General features: G+C 57.6%; 1 protein-coding gene across 1 annotated transcript; it reads right to left on the bottom strand.

The window, feature by feature from the left end:
• Positions 1-3,285: 3,285 nt before the first annotated feature.
• On the bottom strand, positions 3,286-15,696 carry PSMG4 (proteasome assembly chaperone 4). Its single transcript, XM_004596483.3, has 3 exons — positions 15,457-15,696; positions 10,260-10,335; positions 3,286-3,425 (listed from the first exon to the last, which is right to left on the bottom strand). The coding sequence occupies exons 1-3, from the start codon at positions 15,619-15,621 to the stop codon at positions 3,304-3,306; spliced, it is 363 nt and encodes a 120-aa protein (XP_004596540.1). The 5' UTR covers positions 15,622-15,696; the 3' UTR covers positions 3,286-3,303.
• Between the last annotated feature and the right edge of the window lie 3,575 nt (positions 15,697-19,271).

Raw genomic sequence — 19,271 nt, 5'->3', positions numbered from 1 at the left:
CTCTGGCACCTGTCATGGCCCGGGCGGCACGGGAAGGAGTGGACTCCCCGCCGCACTCCCTCCACACAGCGCTGCCAGCCTGTCAGGCAGACGCGGCCCGCCTTCCATAAGAGTCACCCACTCGTGTGGACACCTAAGACGGAGCTGCACACGCATTTGTTCTGTTCCAGATGTCCACAGCAGCTCTTGTCAAACACTCTAATCATTAGCCCCCCAGACGAACAGGGCAGAGCTGTTGATGCTTTCCAAGAGCACCGGCACCTGAAGACAGGGCCTGGGAAATGAGTTGGGCCAGAGAAGAGGGAGGAAGCAAAAAAACAAACAAACATATATATATATAAATATCAACCTCATAAGGGAAGTGCTGCCCTCAAGTACTGCTACTTCCTAGAGCCAAACGAGACCCCCGGAACTAGAAGTGCCATTGAAGCCAACCTTGCGACTGTCCCTTCACCCAGCGTGGGGAGGCCCTTCCACGCGGACATGGCCTCATGTCCACGTGCTGTGTTGTAGAACAGTACGGTGTGTTCCGTCTAAGTGGGGACGCTCCCCTCCCCTGCCCACCTGCCTGCCCCCCTCGTGGGGTCGTGTCAGCCCTGTAGGTGTGGCTGGCTGCTGACAGGGACGCCCCTGGCGGTGTCCCTTGATGGCACAAGCTTACACTGCGTTCCAGAGCTGTGGTCTGCAGCCACGTGTGTCTGCATGGTGTCCCATCTGTTGTACCTTTGGGGAAACTTTGTATGTACGTGTACAGAAATAAAACATTTGTTGCCCACAAACAGATTTCCTCTGGAATGTGTTCCCTACCTCACCTGTGGTGTCTGACGGCAGGTGTCTCGCCACTGCTGAGGCCGAGGGATAAACACGCTTCGTGCTACTCGGCCCCCGGGGCCCTGTCGTGCCCGCTTCCACGGCCCACGGATGCTGCATAGTCCTCACCCCACGGAGAGGGATGGGCTGGGGGTGGGCAGACCTCATTCTGCTCCGAGTCTGGCCTAAGGCAGCCAGAGGCAGAGATCAGATTAGACACAAACTGTTTATCCAGAGTTGCCCTCGGGCCACCTGAGAACGGGATGAAGAGGAATTCCTTTGCTCTTGCCTCTGTCCTGCTACTCCAGGCTGAGGATTCCTGGAGAGGTCAGGAAATGGGTATCTTACACTGTGACTCTGCAGGAAAGACTGACAACCCAGAACTCTCTGCTCTAATGTAGTATTTTTTAACAAGAAAACAATATTTCTTTAATAAAGCATTTATACCAAACTCCTCAGGCCTGACTGTGTCACTTTCTGGCTGCATCCCTAAGAGGTGCCCCACAGTGCTGCCCGACAGCATGTCGCTGGCGTCAGCCCTGAGCTCCGCGTGGCAACGGCCACAAGAGGGCAGCACCTGGAAGTCCGGGCGCCCACTGGCCCCACCTGCGCCCGGCCACTCCACATGTGTCACAGGCCCCTGACCCATCCACTGATGGGGCCAGTCCAGCTGGGCAGCAAAGGCTGCCAAGACTCAGTCAGTGGTCCTACTCTGACCTAATCAGAGAAGCACAGGGCTTCTTTGACCCGGCTCCTCAACTTCCAGTCCAGCTCCCTATTAACTCCCCAGGAGGCAGGGGTCGCTGGCAGACGCACTGGCGTCCCTGCCATCCTGCATGAGCTCCTGCCCCTGGCCTTTGTGGGAGGCAATCGCAGATGGAGGATCTCCATGCACCCTTAGTCCACCCAACACTCCGCCTCTCGGGTATCTCTTCAAAGAAAAACACCAAGTAAAAACAAAGCAAGAAATCGGGAGGAAAAGACAGTTAAGTGAACGGAAACATCTATATCCTTACAAACAATTCAAGCCATAACTCACAGCTGCCATGGTACATTTAGTTTGCAACAAATTTCCATGTGCTTAATTCTAACAAGAAACCAGAAAGTTATGATTCTCGCTTAACAAATAGGAAACAGGACCAAAAAATTTGGAGGATTCTCCAAGACCCAAGGGGGTTCCAAAAGGGAGCACAAGGAAGCACCTGGGGAAGGCTTTAGGGAACGCACAGGGAGCATCTAAGGAAGGTTTAGGGAGCACCCAGGGAAGGGTTAGGGAGCGCACGGTGGCCCTGGGGAAGGGTTCAGGGAGCGCACGGTGGCCCTGGGGAAGGGTTCAGGGAGCGCACGGTGGCCCTGGGGAAGGTTCAGGGAGCGCACGGTGGCCCTGGGGAAGGGTTCAGGGAGCGCACGGTGGCCCTGGGGAAGGGTTCAGGGAGCGCACGGTGGCCCTGGGGAAGGGTTCAGGGAGCGCACGGTGGCCCTGGGGAAGGGTTCAGGGAGCGCACGGTGGCCCTGGGGAAGGGTTCAGGGAGCGCACGGTGGCCCTGGGGAAGGTTTAGGGAGCGCACGGTGGCCCTGGGGAAGGGTTCAGGGAGCGCACGGTGGCCCTGGGGAAGGGTTCAGGGAGCGCACGGTGGCCCTGGGGAAGGTTCAGGGAGCGCACGGTGGCCCTGGGGAAGGGTTTAGGGAGCGCACGGTGGCCCTGGGGAAGGGTTTAGGGAGCGCACGGTGGCCCTGGGGAAGGTTTAGGGAGCGCACGGTGGCCCTGGGGAAGGTTTAGGGAGCGCATGGTGGTCCTGGGGAAGGTTTGGCCCTGGGGAAGGGTTCAGGGAGCGCACGGTGGCCCTGGGGAAGGGTTCAGGGAGCGCACGGTGGCCCTGGGGAAGGTTTAGGGAGCGCACGGTGGCCCTGGGGAAGGGTTCAGGGAGCGCATGGTGGCCCTGGGGAAGGGTTCAGGGAGCGCACGGTGGCCCTGGGGAAGGTTCAGGGAGCGCACGGTGGCCCTGGGGAAGGTTTAGGGAGCGCACGGTGGCCCTGGGGAAGGTTTAGGGAGCGCATGGTGGTCCTGGGGAAGGTTTAGGGAGCGCACCGGGAGCTCCTGGGGAAGGTTTAGGGAGACCATGGCTGCCAGGCTTAGCTGAAAGGGACAGGGCTACACCAGCTCAGAAGGAAGGACTGAAGCCTCAGCACGTTATGGGAGTGCCCTAACTGGGTCATGACGAGTGTGGATTCTGGGGTCAGACTAACCCCTCAAGCCCAAGCAAACCCCACTTTCACTCCTTTTCCTTTCCCCGGGGCAAATGAGGAAGTAGTTAGCGCCTATCCTGTCCTCCCTGCTCCAGAGGTGAGCAGACAAGAGCTTCTCAGGCCACACTGGTGACGAGGGAAACCTGGCAGGGCCGAGCTTACACAACCAACAGTGAGCAAGTCGATACACAATGAAAGGCGGTCCATTTATTCCGGGGTTGTCATACATGAGCTCCGGCTGTGGAGCTAGAACTTCTCCGGGAAGGCCTCCATCTCCTCCTTGATCCTGTTCTCCACAAGCAACGCGAAGTTACTGTCTGTGTTCTGAAGGTTATAGCTGACAAACACCTGTTTGTTGGTCTTCCTGGCTAGAAAGAGAAAAAACAGTGACAGCTATGACAGAGACCCAGCAGCTGCCGTGTCCCCCCACAACCAGCTGGGGAGAGGGCTGCTGCCAATGGGCCCCTCTGTCTCATTCCCCAAACAGCAGCATCCCCAGGCACCTGTTAGAGGCCGACTCCTAGGCCCCTCCATGCCCCCTGCATCAGAGTCAGGGTGGGGCCAGCAGTGTTAGCCCAACCACAGCACCCAAACACTTGGATTTGAGAAACTCTGCTAAACCAAGAGGGTTCTGGTGACGAAGTTTTTTTTCTAGCCTTTTTTTGAAACATACTTATATATGAACACATGTACACATGTAAAATATTAAAATTCTCCTTCAAGTCCACCCCTCCACTAAAGCCACTCCCCTGCATGGAGTTGGCCAGCAATTCTGTGCATTCACAGGTACGCCATAGGCGCGCGCACACACACACACACACACACGGACACAGGCACACCCCTACTGACATGGACACACACACCTATGTACACACAACCTATGTACGTGGCCACACAAACACACACCTATGTAAATGGGCGCACACACACCTATTACATGCGACACACACCTATGTACATGGGCACACACACACCTATGTCATAGGCACACACACACTTTACTGATGTTACATGGAAATGAAAGCCCCTTTCTATGGAATAATTGTTGGATTGCACTAATCCAAATGCAAAGTCAGAATCACATGGGCAGAATCTGAAATACAAACTAGTACCCTGAAATCAACTGGCCAAACTGGTAAGACTCAGAGAGGGACCACGGCCTCCCCTCCTCCCCCAAAGGCAGCAGGGGACGCGGCAAGGTCAGGCTCCACCAGGGGTCACGGGCAGACAGGGACGGGACAGGGCCAGGCTCCACTGGGGGTCACAGGCAGACAGGGACAAGGCGGGGCCAGGCTCCACTGGGGGTAACAGGCAGACAGGGACAAGGCGGGGCCAGGCTCCACCGGGGGTCACGGGCAGACAGGGACGGAGCAGGGCCAGGCTCCACCAGGGGGTCACGGGCAGACAGGGACGGGGCAGGGCCAGGCTCCACCAGGGGTCACGGGCAGACAGGGACACGGCAGGGCCAGGCTCCACCAGGGGTCACGGGCAGACAGGGACGGGGCAGGGCCAGGCTCCACCAGGGGGTCACGGGCAGACAGGGACACGGCAGGGCCAGGCTCCACCGGGGGTCACGGGCAGACAGGGACAAGGCGGGGCCAGGCTCCACCGGGGGTCACGGGCAGACAGGGACAAGGCGGGGCCAGGCTCCACCAGGGGGTCACGGGCAGAAAGGGACGCAGCAGGGCCAGGCTCCACCGGGGGTCACAGGTGCTTTAGAACAGACATAGCCACCTCTCCTGGCTGTGACGCCATCCTCTTGGCCCTTGTCCCTCCACCAGCCCCCACCAGTGGGACCAGCAGGATACAGTGTGTCCACACACTGGACACCTACCTCCGTGGGCTGCAGTCCCCACTGGGGGTGAGGACAGGCCACACGGGAGGTGCTGCTGGCGCCGTGCCCCAGTGGAAGGTTCCTGCCCTTCCGAGTGCACACAATGGCAGAAGTAGCCCGCAGGTGCCCTGGATGGCTGCCTGAGCTCCATCTCTGGGCAGCTGCTGCTCCATAGAAAGGCGGGCAGTAGCAGCTGCTGGCCCGCACAGCAGGCCTCCCCAGGTAGAGTGGGTGCCCTGTGCCCGGACAGTGATCCGCTTAGCCTCTCCAGGGCTGCCCCAATCACAGACCTTCACAGGCGTGTGAGGCAGTCTTAACAGACACAGAACAAGGAGAGTAAGACAGTAACCCCAGGGCTCAGCAAGGCGGCCGGGGAAGGCCTGCCCGTCACCTGCCACCCCCTGCTCGGCCTGCCCGTGCTCAGTGACAGGAAGTACAGAAAGTCCCACTGCAAGGCCACTGCTCTCACTGCTTCGCAAGGTTCCTCCAGGGAGCAGGGCTCTGTCGGCCAGCACCAGCCCTCCAGGCTGCATCACCCACAGGACAGCCTGCGCGCCCGCGCTCTCCCGCCTCCCCTTCCTCTTCTACACGGCAAGGAAAACTGGACCACCCAAGGGCAGAGCAGCAGTGCCAGACTCTCCGGAGATGCCAGCAGTGCCCAACGCACGCCGCAGACTCCCGCGGCCGACACGCTGCGTGCTGCACAGGCAGGCCTCGGACACCCGAGCCTCCTTCACTCCGCGGATATAAAGCTTCCCATCCGAGCCACATCGAGCAAGCTCCCAACATCCTCCTCCAGGGGGCCTAACGTGGCAATCACGTCCAGCCTTTTGTGCCTACTCACATGAACACTTCCCCTCACCGTCACATGAGTGGGCACTCTGACACGTGTCACCCCTCAAGAGCTGACAAAAACAGAGCCGAGTTCTCACAGCAAAGGGGCTCTGCGTCTTTAACGGACCCTCACCATGGTTCAGAGAAAGCTCAACAATCCTGCGGACAGAGAAGCGGAACAGCTGGGACAGTGGGCGCTCGGCAGGCATTCCTGGCACCTTTCCTGTATGTTAGAAACTACCATCTAACAGCTGCCCAGGAATGGGTTCCTAGTCCAGCAGTTAAGACTCCCACATCCCAAATCAAGAGTGGCTGGGTGGGGCTGCTGCTGTGCCCTAGCCAGAAAGCTGGCATCCCACGCGGACGCCGGCTGCAGTGCCTGCTGCTCTACTTCCTTCCCAGCTCGCTGCCGACGGCCTCCTGACACCGATGTGGGGGACTTGGAAGCAGCAGCTCCTGGCTTCCGGCCCAGCCCCGCTGTCACAGCCATGAGGGGAGTGCAGCGGCGGATCAAGATGCGTCTCTCCCTAACACTTCCAAATGAAGAATTCTTTTTTTAATTTATTTTTATTGCTAAGTCAGATATGCAGAGGAGGAGAGACAGAGGAAGATCTTCCATCTGATGACTCACTCCCCAAGCAGCCACAATGCCTAGAGCTGAGCCAATCCAATCTGAAGCCAGGAGCCAGGAACCTCTTCTGGGTCTCCCACGTGGGTGCAGGGTCCCAAGGCTTTAGGCCATCCTTGACTGCTTTCCCAGGCTACAGACAGGGAGCTGGATGGGAAGCAGGGTGTCGGGATTAGAACCAGCACCCATCATGAGATTCTGGCGCGTGCAAGGTGAGGACTTTAACCACTAGGCTACCACGCTGGGACCAAGGAAAACATTTTTAAAATTTTTGATGATCTTTACATAGTTGATTAGGGCACAAAAGGTCAAGGGCTACAGGAAAGTGGGTAAGACCATTGTTTCCACACTCTCTCTCTTTTTTTCCTGTAACTGGGGGAAGAGGGGAGACAAAGGGAGAAGCCCCACCCAGTCTTTCAACCATCCCGGGGTCCCCAACATGGGACATGCTCCAAGGGCACTGCTCAAGTAGTTTAGGTAGTTCAACAGTTCTGAATTGCTGCCAATCTCGCCGTTCCAAGCATGATGAAATCTCTCCAGAATCCACTGGCTGACACAGTCCACCTGAGAGTCTCCATTAGTCCTGATTTAGCTTAAAAAAAAAAAAGGCCCGGCACAGTGACCTAGTGGCTAAAGTCCTCGCCTTGCACGAGCCAGGTCCCATATGGACCCCAGTTCTAATTCCAGCAGCTCCACTTCCCATCCAGTTCCATGCTTGTGGCCTGGGAAAGCAGTCAAGGATGGCCCAAAAGCCTTGGGACCCTGCACCCACGTGGGAGACCTGGAAGAAGTTCCTGGCTACTGGCTTCAGATCGGCGCAGCACCAGACGTTGCGGTCACTTGGGGAGTGAATTATCGGATGGAAGATCTTCTTCTCTGTATATCTGACTTTGCAATAAAAAATAAATCTTTAAAAATAAAGAAACACCCCAGCTGAGTTGAGGTTCCCACCAAAGCGCGTGGGCTGGAATGGGGGCTGCGTCCTGATCAGGATACGGTTATAGTCTCCCTTGGCACAAGTGTGGACTGGGACTGGACACACCAAACCAGGCCAGACTTCAACACCATCTGGTGTTCTGCAGGACCAGGGTAGATGTGGGATGGACTAGGCTAGGTCTCAGCCCCTTCTGAGCCATGTGTGAGCTGTATGTGGGTATGGACGAGCCGTGGCTGGGCTGAAACATCCAACTGTAAGAACCAGATTAGGTCGAAAGCCAGTCAGCAAAAGCCACTGTTCCTGCTAGGACAGGAGGTGAACTGAGTAGGGCTGGTTCATGGACCCCCGGTATGTGCAAAATCTGGTATTGGGAGAGGTTCTGATGGAGGAGCCTGGGCAACTCCTCTGGCAGGACACAGTCCCTGCAGGTAAGCGCAAGAAGCATGATAGGAAACAGCCCAGGACAGGCCATGGAAAGTTTCCCACTGGCATACATTTGGCATGGGTCAGCGCAGACCAGTCTGAATCAGTTCATGTCATCCACTGGTGAATCTGAGCACCAGAACAGAATGTGGGTCGAGCCAGGTTCGATCACAACAAAAACCAATGCACAATACGGAATGCCAAGGTGAGCTGACCTGTACCGGATGTGACTGCAGCACCCAACCAGCACATGTGAGAACCAGGAGGGAGGGGGCAGCATGGCAGGGGGAATATAGGGGGGTTCCCTTGCTGGACAGCTACTCCCACTGGAGAGCGTGAGCTGGGATGGGGGCAGACCAGACTAGGCAGGGCTATAACACCTGTGGGCCTCACGTGTTCTTGATCAGCGAAAAGCCAGGCTGGACGGATTATTCCTACTGGTGCAAACAAAATTAGAGTGGGTGAGGGTTGTTTGGGCTTAGCCGCAGCATCAGCTGGCAGAAGCTGGCACTGGAGACGAATTCTGTCAAGTCAAACCACAGAACCACCTGGAGAGTGCATAATCCGGGAGTGGGAGTGACCTAGAAGGGAACTAGTGGGCTCCTCCCTCTTGGGTTACCACTCCCACTGGTGGGCACGAAAACCAGGACAGGGGCTGGGGTGGCTACACAGAAAAGCACCCAACAGCATGTGTGTGGGCTGGACAGTGGAGCTGGTTAGATGGAACTAGGCTTCAATGCCCACTGACATGTATGAGAGCAGAAGGGGATGTGGGACAGACTGGACTAGTCTGCTGCACATAGTGGCAAACCAGGGTAGGGGGCGGGCTGGTGGGGGTTATTGTGGGTCGCTCCGACTAGGCTGCAGCTTCCACTGGTTGATGTGAGGGCCGAGTATGTGCTGGGCAGAATCAGGCTGGACTGCAACACCCATTGGTTTGTGTGGAAGTCAGGGCTGGAAACAGAACCAAACCAGCAGTGCATCCACCAGCTGATTAGGGCGACGGACTGTGCTGGGCCCTGTACTTGCTGGTCTGGGAACACCTCAGACAAAGTTTGTTTGGGGATGTCCCCAATCGAACTGCCGGACTCAGAACCCTAACCATGAAAAGACAGAGGACAGAACAAGTCAATCAACTACCTTAGGCATATGTTGGCAGCAAAAGACTGGGCAAACGGAGACTCTAAGATGGACTATGTCAGTCAGTGGATTCTTCAACCACCTCAATGTATTTGGAGTGGCGAGATTGGCAGCAATTCATAACTGGTGAACTATCAAAACCACTTGAGCAAGAATCTCAGAGCATGCCCCACCATCAGGGACCTGGGGTGGGTGGGAAACTGGGTGGGGCTTCTCCCTCAATATCCCCCTTTACGTCAGATACATGAAGGAAACAATATGGAAATAATAGTTTTACCCACTTTCCTGTAGCCCTTGAACCTTTTTACCCTAATTAGCTATGTAAACATATAATAAAAAAAATGGAAAAAGTTAAAAAAAATAAATCTTAAAAAAAAAAAGAAAAGAAAAATGGCCAAGTTGCTCTTGTGCCGAGCTCCGGACTCTAGCTCCCTGCCCAAGCAGGGGTTAGGAGGCAGCGCCAGCTCGCGCAGCAGGGGTCCTGTACCGTGGGGGGAGAACGAGGCGTTGTGCCTGGCTCTGACCCCAGCCACGTGGCGGGAGCCCCGGTGCGTGACCCCTGAGTGCATCTGTCTCTCTGCCTCTCTCCTAAATCGAAGAAGAAAGCAAGTTACTCATCGGGTCAGCCTCCCGGCTCTCGGCCCCAGCCCTAGGCGCACACAGACGGGGTGGGCGTCCACCAGCCCGGCCTCCTGCCTCCTCCAAGGCTGTGTGCTGGACTGCGCAGGTGCAAGGCCCCAGGGTCACTGGGACACTCTGCCTGTCCGGGATCAGGTGGACAGTGGCCTCTTCACACAGCTCCTCCAAACTGGGGGTGTGTACCCCGAGACACAGAAGGACCCCAGGACCCGCTCTAGAACTGCAGTGGCTGGGAAGCCTGACGCCTGGGGAGGCCAGGAGCTGCCTTCCTGCAGGTGGTCACGGGCCAGCCTGTGCCCGCTGTCCACAAGACACTGGGCAAGGCTGCTATTCCTCTTACCTCCACCACCTGGGCCCATACGGCAGTGTGTGCCCGGGGCACAGGATGGGGCAGCTCCTTCAGCCTCACACCCGCCCAACTCCCACTGCCCATGCAGTGGTGAGCTGCAGCCGATCCCCCTGCCCACCTCGGAAGGCTGCCAGCCCAGGGCTGAAGGCCAGTCCTTCCTGCCCAGGGTGACACCTGTTCCACAGGCCCACCAGACTCCAGTGGGAGTCTGCAGGTGCTGTGGGCATTCCCAAGAGGAAGCAGCGGTGCTCGAGGGGGGGCTAAGTCAGCCCCCCAGCCAGGATGTCCCCCAGGAGCACAGACGTGCCCCCCACAGGAGTGCCAACACACTAAGCGCTGTGCTTGCAAGCAGCAAGATGTGACCAATCTCATGCGAAGGCCCCACAGGGCACAGCGGCGTCCAAGCGTGGGTACGTACCTAGGCGCTGGGCAAGGCCGGTGGAACTCGTGTCGGAAGCGTCTCCGAGCAGGGAGGTAGACACGGGGATGGAGTCCTACAAGGAAAACAGAGCATGCTTGGCTTCTCCACCTGCTGCGGCTTCTCCACCTGGGAGCAGCCACCCACACTTCGGCAGCTTTGATTCTGCTCGCGGGTGGCCGTGGCAGGCTCCGGAAGGACACACTTTACGGAGGGAAAGGGCTGACATCAGTCAACAACCAAGCAGAAGACATGCCAAGCCTACCCCAAGCCCGCTGCCCGGGAGGCGGACGCTGCTGGGAAAGATGGAGAAGTCGCCGAGCCAGGGACTGCGGAGCAGGCCGAGTGTCCCAGCTCTTACTTCACAGCTTCTGGCACTGGAAACTGCAAAGCACGCCCAAGGGCCCAGCCCAACCACAGAGGATCGTGGGGCTCATCAAGAGGAGGGCCACCTTGGCTCGGGCACCTGCGCCCACAGCAGCTGAGAGGCGGGGCACCAAAGCTCCCGGGTCAGTCAATGCCCTAGGACCCTGAGCATGGGCAACCAGTCTCGGTTCAGACAAGAAGACAAGCAAAGCAGTGTTAGAGGCGACATTCTGATGTGCAAACACGGCTCTCTGGAGGTCAGGGAGTGAGCTCCCTCAACCACTCCAAAGGCCTAGCTTAATGGGGAAAACCCACATCAACGGCCCCTTCCCAGAACAGCACGCTTCAAGGAGAGGACTCCGGGCCCTGGGGTGTAGTGCCCACAAAGGACCACTGTCCAGGGGGGACAGGGACCAGAGCCAACCCCCACTGCCTGGCAGAGACAGACCTAAGAAAACGCCTTGTCTCCTCAGGGCACACGGTCCCTGACACGCAACACAGGACAGCTCTGCTTGTGAAGAGAATGAACAGAAAACCACAAGAGGGAGGAAAATGTTGGCTGCATTTTTTTTAAAAGATTTATTTATTTTTATTGGAAAGGCAGATATATAGAGAGGAGGAGAGACAGAGAGGAAGATCTTCCATCTGCTGATTCACTCCCCAAGAGGCCACAACAGCCAGAGCTGAGCCCATCCAAAGCCAGGAGCCTCCTCCGGGTCTCCCACATGGGTGCAGGGTCCCAAGGCTTTGGGCTGTCCTTGACTGCTTTCCCAGGCCACAGGCAGGGAGCTGGATGGGAAGTGGAGCTGCTGGGATTAGAACCGGTGCCCATATGGGATCCCAGCATTTGCAAGCTGAGGACTTTAGCCACTAGGTTACCGCACCAGGCCCTGCACTTGCTTTTAAACTAGAAAAGACACAGAAGTATTGAATGGTTAATGCACCTTTTTGCAGTCCAGATTCAACCTTTAAGTGTATTGTTAATTAATTAATTAAATAATATTGTTTAACTGTAAACAATATTTACAGTGAAACCACCGAAAAAAGAAATTTTTACCAGGTTGAATTTTCCACCCCCGCCCTCCCCCAAAAAAGCAAAAACAAACAGGAAACTTCAAACCTATGTTATTACCCTTCTTAATAGCTCTCCACCTCCAAAATCACTCTGGGATACTGGACTCCCAATGTGTCTAAAGGTCCCAATGGGTTCACTCCCCCATCAGACCAGTGAGCAAACAGGGACCCAGCCAGCCGCCCTCCAGCAGGCAGGGTGTCCCCAGCCCTGCGGGCCCTGCTCTCCATGACAGGCCGGCTGTTCCTATTTCCCTTGGGCTTGTCACACAGGAGCAGGTCTAAGGAGGGGAAGGAAGTGGCCCTCAGGGACCCTGGGGTGCCATACCACCCCGTAGGGGCTGGCAATCTTTGTGGGAAGGGCTGAGAAGTGAATCAGCTGATGGCTTGTGGGCCACCAACCCCTCCACTTGTCCTCCATGTGTCAAAGCCACCAGAGCCCGCCTGCTTCAGAGCACACAGTTACGACCCAACACAGCTCTGCTGCAGAAGGAGACAGCCAGCTCAGGCCCTGCTCCCCAGCAGCCCTGCTCCCCGCCGCGAGCCACTGCACCTCTCCTCCACAGCCAGCTCAGGGCGGGAACTTCCAGGCACCCTGGGACCTGACCCACAGCGGCCGGGAGCTGTACCGTGTGCTCAGCCCGCCAAAGCTGCCCACTTGCTGCCAAGCCCCCTGCAGTGCTGTGCACAGGGCTGGCGGCATTGCCGGCCCCACCACCATGCTTTGCCGGCCCCCTGTCTTACTCACGGCCTATGGCCAAAGCCACAGGAGCAGGAAGGATAAACGGGACAGGGCTACAAACACACAGCTCACTTCCCACTCCAGTCATCCCAGAACTCATCCATTCCTCCAAAGAAAGAAAACCTGGAACTGAGCCTCCACAGAGACCACCTGTCTGAATTCACCCCACCGACCCCTGACCCCTGCCCTCTCCAGAAAAAGTCACCCAGAACAGAACAGGCCAAGAGAAAGGCAGGCTGGACCTGAGTGTGGGCAGGAAGACTGGGAGCGGGTTAGGGAGACCCACGGCCCCTCACCCTCCCCAGTGCTGGCCGGCTTACACCGGTTCTCCCTGAGGGGCGTCAGCACTAAGGACAGTCAGAAAACATCACTAGCTCTTCAGCACAGAACACTGAGGGGTATAGGGGGGCACATGTGGGTCAGGCAGCCAGGAAGCCCCGGTGCTGCACCAAAGAGCGGGCGGGCGCAGCGCCAGGGCCGACAGACCTGCTGCGTCTGGACCCTGCTCTGAGCGCATCTATCAAGTGGTTCCAAGGAAAGGGATGACAAGGGCTGTCTCAGGCTGACACCTGCAAAGCCCTGGGCAGTGCCAACGCCTAACCCTGGTACCTGGCATCACACATAGCAGCCCTGGGCAGTGCCAACGCCTAACCCTGGTACCTGGCATCACACATAGCAGCCCTGGGTAGTCAGTGCCAGGTCCTAACCCTGGTACCTGGGACACACAGCAGCCCTGGGCAGTGCCAGGTCCTAGCCCTGGTACACACAGCAGCCCTGGGCAGTGCCAACACCTAACCCTGATACTTATAGCAGCCCTGGGCAGTGCCAGGTCTTAACCCTGGTACCTGGCACTCACGCACAGCAGCCCTGGGTAGTCAGTGCCAGGTCCTAACCCTGGTACCTGGGACACACAGCAGCCCTGGGCAGCGCCAGGCCCTAGCCCTGGTACACACAGCAGCCCTGGGCAGTGCCAACACCTAACCCTGGTACTTACAGCAGCCCTGGGCAGTGCCAGGTCTTAACCCTGGTACCTGGCACTCACGCACAGCAGCCCTGGGCAGTGTCAACGCCCAACCCTGGTACCTGGTACACACAGCAGCCCTGGGCAGCGCCAGGTCCTAACCCTGGTACACACAGCAGCCCTGGGCAGTCAGTGCCAGGTCCTAACCCTGGTACACACAGCAGCCCTGGGCAGTCAGTGCCAGGTCCTAACCCTGGTACCTGGCACTCACGCACAGCAGCCCTGGGCAGTCAGTGCCAGGTCCTAACCCTGGTACACACAGCAGCCCTGGGCAGTCAGTGCCAGGTCCTAACTCTGGTACCTGGCACTCAGGCCCAGTATCTTAGTGTAGAAACAGGGCTGTGTAGAAGTAACTACGTAACTGGACAACAAGATGCTGGACTCTATGCTTGGTTTATGCTTGCAATGAAGGAATCTCAACTGAACTTGAACTGTGGTAATGCAACAAGGTGGAGGAATCCACCATGGGGGGAGGGTTTGGGGAGGAGTGGGGGGAATCCCAGTACCTATAAAACTGTGTCACATAATACAATGTAATTAATAAATAAATTAAAAAAAAAGAAGTAACTACGATGTAAAGGCGTATGAGCGAGCACTTCATCCAACATGCGCGTGTCCGCAGAGCACAGCGGGACCGGCACAAGGGCAGTCAGATGAGAGCCAGTTTGGGTTAGCTGTTCCACTGGCCATCCACACCCCTGGGGAGGCAGTGGAAGACGGTCCACGTGCCCGGGCACAGGCACCCGCGTGGGCAGCCAGGAGGAAGTTTTGGACTCCTGGCTTTAGCCTGGCCCAGCCCTGGCTGCTGTGGTCATTTGGGAGTGAACCAGCGGATGGAAAACAGGCAGGCAGACAGACGGACTGATCTAACTTTGCAAATCAATAATCTTATAAAAAGCACAGGGGAGCTAGTGCAGTGGTGTATCAGGCTAATCCTCCACTTGGGGAACTCTAGGCTCCCCAGCTTTGCACTGGCCCAGCTCTGACCACTGCAGCCATTTGGGGACTGAACCAGCAGACAAAAGACCTTTCTCTCTGTCCCTTCTCAAACTCTGACTTACAAGTAAAATAAATAAATCTTTTTTTAAAAATTAGAGGAAACAGACACACAAGAAATAAATATCACAGCAGCATGGGAGGCAAGGACGTAAGCCCCAAGAGGCAGCGACCCCCGAGGACAGAGGCACAGGGTCCCCAGGGGCCTCCACAAGGGACAGCCCCAGCCCCGGCTTCCAGAACCGTGGAGATGACCGCTCTGCCGTGGGGGTCCTGGGAAAGCCAGCTGGGAGAGGGGAGGGGAGCGGACGGGAGGGCAAATGGGAGCAGAACGCGTCACCCCCAAACCTCGGCCAGTGTGAGCCAAGCCCCAATTCACCACGTGGACCCTGAGACATAAGGGGTCCTGGGGCGCCCCGGCCCCGGGGCTCAGGGAGCTGCAGAGGGGCTCGGCCCTAAGGGAGCTGCAGAGGGGCTAGGCCAGGGCACAGGGAGCTGCAGAGGGGTTCGGTCCTAAGGGAGCTGCAGAGGGGTTCGGCCCTAAGGGAGCTGCAGAGGGGCTCGGCCCTAAGGGAGCTGCAGAGGGGCTAGGCCCGGGCACAGGGAGCTGCAGAGGGGCTCGGCCCTAAGGGAGCTGCAGAGGGGCTCGGCCTGGGGCTCAGGGAGCCGCAGAGGGGCTCGGCCCGGGCACAGGGAGCTGCAGAGGGGCTCGGCCCTAAAGGAGCTGCAGAGGGGCTCGGCCTGGGGCTCAGGGAGCCGCAGAGAGGCTCGGCCCTAAGGGAGCTGCAGAGGGGCTCGGCCTGGGGCTCAGGGAGCCGCAGAGGGGCTCGGGCCGGGCACAGGGAGCCGCAGAGGGGCTCGGGCCCGGGCGCAGGGAGCCGCAGAGGGGCTCGGCCCGGGACACAGGGAGCCGCAGAGGGGCTCGGCCCCGGACACAGGGAGCTGCAGAGGGGCTCGGGCCCACGGAGACCCTAGGCTCCCGCCACCCCGCCCACACTCACGTAGCGGCTACACATGGCCACGGCGAGGTTGCGCAGGTGCGGCGCGGCGCCCACCCACAGGAAAAGCGAGTCGGTCAGCCGCATGACGTGGAAGTGCACGAGCTGCTCCCACAGCCGCGCGCTGAAGTTGTGCAGCGACACCTCGCCGGCCGCGGCTCCCTCCATGCCGCCGGCCACGCCAGACCCGAGCGAGCGAGCGCCGAGAGTCCGAGTGAGCGCCGAGCGGCCGAGCCCGCGGCCGCGGCAGGGGCAGGGCCGGAGAGAGGGCGGAACAGGAAGGAGAGAGGGCGGGGCCGGGGAGAGGGCGGAACCGGAGATAGGGCGGGGCTAGGGAGAGAGGGCGGGGCCGGGAGGAGCTGGGCCGCGGCAGGGGCGGGGCCGGAGAGAGGGCGGAGCAGGAAGATGAGGGGCGGGGTCAGAGAGAGGGCGGTGCCGCAGAGTGGGCGGGACCGGGGCGGAACTGGGCCTCCGAGGGAGCGGGTCGGAGAGATGGAGCGGCCGGGTGTTGAGCGGGACTGGAGAGAGGGCGGAGCCGGGTAGAGGGGCGGGAACGGAGGGAGGGCGGAGCCGGAGAGGGGCGGTACTGTGGAGTGGGCGTGGCCTGGGAGAGAAAGCCGGCCCCCGCCGCCCACCTGGCCTGCCCGGGGCGCGAGCGTGCTCCGCGGCTCGACCTCCTGACCTCTGTGAGGCTGTTAGCTTCAAAATGGAGGCAGGCGCAGGTCCTGCTCCGAGTAGACAACAGGCTTAGAAAAGTGTAGCCTTCAGCTCCCCGGAAATGCTGGCTCTTCATGCCCGCCCTGAGGTGGCCGACTCACCCTTCCCCTGAAATCAGTTTCCCTGAGCCCCCACTCCTGGATCCAGGGAGAATGTTCTAGAAAAACAGCCCTGGGTTCCATCTGGTCAGATTCCGTGAGCCGACTGCCTGTGAGGATTTCAGTCAGAATTCCCAGGGGTCGGCTTCTGCGAGCTCTAGGGGGTTCCAGTTGACGAAACTGAAACTCAAGAGGGTCACGGTTTTTATAGCCCTGTCCACTTTTTAATTATCATAGTTCACGGTCAGGTCAATATTTTCATAGCTATATTAAAGTATAGTAGCCAGCCATACTTGAACTGGACTAATTGGGGTTCTGACGAGGGTGTAAGCATGAAACCATCATTAAAATCAGCCTGGAGAACATGATGATCCCCCCTCTACTCCTCAGTAATCACTGCCTGGCTCCCACCACCACACACACATACACAATCATTGTCCTCTCTATGGCTCAAGATGAGTTTTCATTTTCTGGAGGTTTCTGTAAGTCATCCAGGGTATAGAGCTTTGTCCAGCTTCTTTGCTTGCTTGTCCTTGCTTTGGGGTTTACTCAGCCTGCGGGGCCGTCGTCCATTCTTTTTTGTCGTGGAGAGTACTTGGGATGGCTGTTCTGCCATGCAGGCTGTTTGCAGTTTGGGAGTGTTGCAGTAAAGCTGTTTTGAACATATGTGTACGAATGAGTTTGTGAAAACATACTTTCATTTCTTTTAGCTAATATGGACCCAGGACTAGAAGGACAATATCATGTACTGGTTTGAACAATCTGAGAACCTGGCCAACCGTGTTCTAGAATGTACTGTCACCCATTCCTCTCAGGCAGCAGTGGGTGTGGATCACGGGTACCTCACAGCCTTCTCACACAGCAAAGGCAGTATGTTCATTTTTCCCATCTGGTTTAAAGCACATTCTGTTAATGACTAATGAGCCCCAATACGTATCACACCATACACAAAAACAAACTTGGATGGCGCATAGTAAGCTCATCATTAACCTAAAACTAGACAACTTCCAGAAGAAAGCGAAGAACGAAGCTTTTGTGACCTTTGGTGCAGCCGCGACTACACAGCTACAACATCAAGTACAATCCATGGCGGAACAAGTGGGCCAACCGGATGTCGATGAATTTTCCCACTCTTCCAAAGGGACTGCTAAGAAAACGAAAAGCGAGAAACGCACTGTCCAGTTTGACAAAAGATTTCAACAGACGCTTCTCTACAGGAGGTGAGCGAATGACGCGCAGGTGGAAAGACACTGAACCCGGGGCAGTGTTGCCGTGCAATGCGTCACACAGCTGCTTGAGACACCTGACGCCCATGTGGGAGTGCTGGGATCCAGTCCCTCCGCTGCTTCTGATCCAGTTTTTTGCTAATCAGCAGTGTAAGATGGCCCGAGCATGTGGCTCCCTGCCACTCACGCAGATGACCCGTAAGAATTCCTGACTCCTGGCCAGGCCCAGCCCACCCCAATTCCAGCCCACGCTGGTGGGGGCTACAGCCTAGCCCAGCTCTGCCAGCTCCCAGTCCTGGCCCTAATGTGTACTAGCTGGTGTGGCACCCCAACCTGGCCTGGCCCACATTCCATTCTGGTGCTCAGATTTGCCAACAGGCCTGGTCTGCCCCTGACTTGCACCAAATGTATGCCAGTGGGTACAGTTTCCTGGCCTGTTCTGGGCTGCTCCAGCCTTGGTTCTTGCGCTCACCTGCAGGGAGCATGTCCCGACAGAGGAGTTCCCCAAGCTCCTCCATCAGGTTCTCTCCCATTGCCAGATCTCATGCACACTGGTGGGTCCATGGGCCAGCCCTACTTAGTCCACCTCCTGTCCCACAGGAACAGTGGCCTTTCCTGTCCAGCCCTCACCCATTCCGGTTCTTGTTGTTGGGTGCTAAATCCCAGCCAAGCCAGTCCGCACCCAGACACAGCTCGCATTTGGCTCAGCAGGGGCAGAGACCTGGCCTAGCCCATACTATACCTACCCTGGTTCTCACAAGCACCAGTGGGTGCTGGAGTCCAGCCCAGTCAGGCACATCCAGACCCAGCCCACACCCATGCCGAGGGATCCTACAGCCATGTCCGGACCAGACCTCAGCCCACACCCTGGCTCTCACATTCACCAAAGGGAATCACACCCTGGCCAGGGCGTCTCCTTTATTCCCCAACCAGGCCTGTTCTCATCCACAAATCTTGTGTGTGCCACTGGTTGACCCAGCATGGCATAGCCCCTCATCTGTCTTAGCCTTTGCTTTTGAATGCTGCAGGCTGACCTAACCTAGCCTGCCCTCAGTCCCAGATCTCACTGGCAGGTGCTGTAACCTGGCCCTGCTCAGTCTGCCATCCCTGGCTCATGTAAACCAGTAGATATGACAGCCTAGCCCGGCATGACCTGCGCTCCAGCCTGGCTTCTGCACTCGCCAGTGGGCTAAGGTTTGCTCAGCCCCCTGGTCAGCCCCCTTCCAAAACCAATCTACACACTTGCCAATGGGTGGGGCTGACTTGCCCAGCTCGCCCAGTCCCTAGGTCTGGACCACATGCCCACCAGTGAGAGCTTTGGCCCTGTAGGGGGGTCTCCCAGGTTCCCCCATTCGGCCCACTCCCTGACCCAGATCTCACATGTGTCAGCAGGTGCTAGGCCTTCCATCTTGACCTTTGTATGAGCTGGAGGATGTTGCGGAGCCGGACTACCCCACACCCTGTTTTAGGATGCACATTAGGTGCTGCAGCCTGGTCCTGCCCAGCCTATTCTCGGCCCCAGTTCCTATGAGTGTTGGTGGGTTCCATGTTCACATCTAGTTCAGCCCAACTCTTAAATTATTATTATTATTATTATTATTATTATTATTATTATTGGAAAGGCAGATATACAGAGAGGAGGAGAGACAGAGAAGATATTCTGTCCAATGATTCACCCCCCAAACAGCCACAGCCACTGGAGCTGAGCCAATCTGAAGCCAGGAGCCTCTTCCGGGTCTCCCATGTGGGTACAGGGTCCTAACATTTTTGGCCATCC

The sequence above is a fragment of the Ochotona princeps genome, chromosome 1 (assembly GCF_030435755.1).
Source record: "Ochotona princeps isolate mOchPri1 chromosome 1, mOchPri1.hap1, whole genome shotgun sequence".
Classification (NCBI taxonomy): Eukaryota; Metazoa; Chordata; class Mammalia; order Lagomorpha; family Ochotonidae; genus Ochotona; species Ochotona princeps.
This window is presented reverse-complemented; position numbering and strand designations above follow the sequence as displayed.

What these genes read in the sequence shown, in the direction of transcription:
- PSMG4 (XM_004596483.3), bottom strand. Translation starts at nt 15,621, where the DNA reads ATGGAGGGAGCCGCGGCCGGCGAGGTGTCGCTGCACAACTTCAGCGCG. An exon ending in TGGCCATGTGTAGCCGCTAC is followed by an intron (nt 10,336 to 15,456) that starts GTGAGTGTGGGC and finishes TTTTCCTTGTAG; the next exon opens with GACTCCATCCCCGTGTCTAC. An exon ending in CGGCCTTGCCCAGCGCCTAG is followed by an intron (nt 3,426 to 10,259) that starts GTACGTACCCAC and finishes TTCTCTTTCTAG; the next exon opens with CCAGGAAGACCAACAAACAG.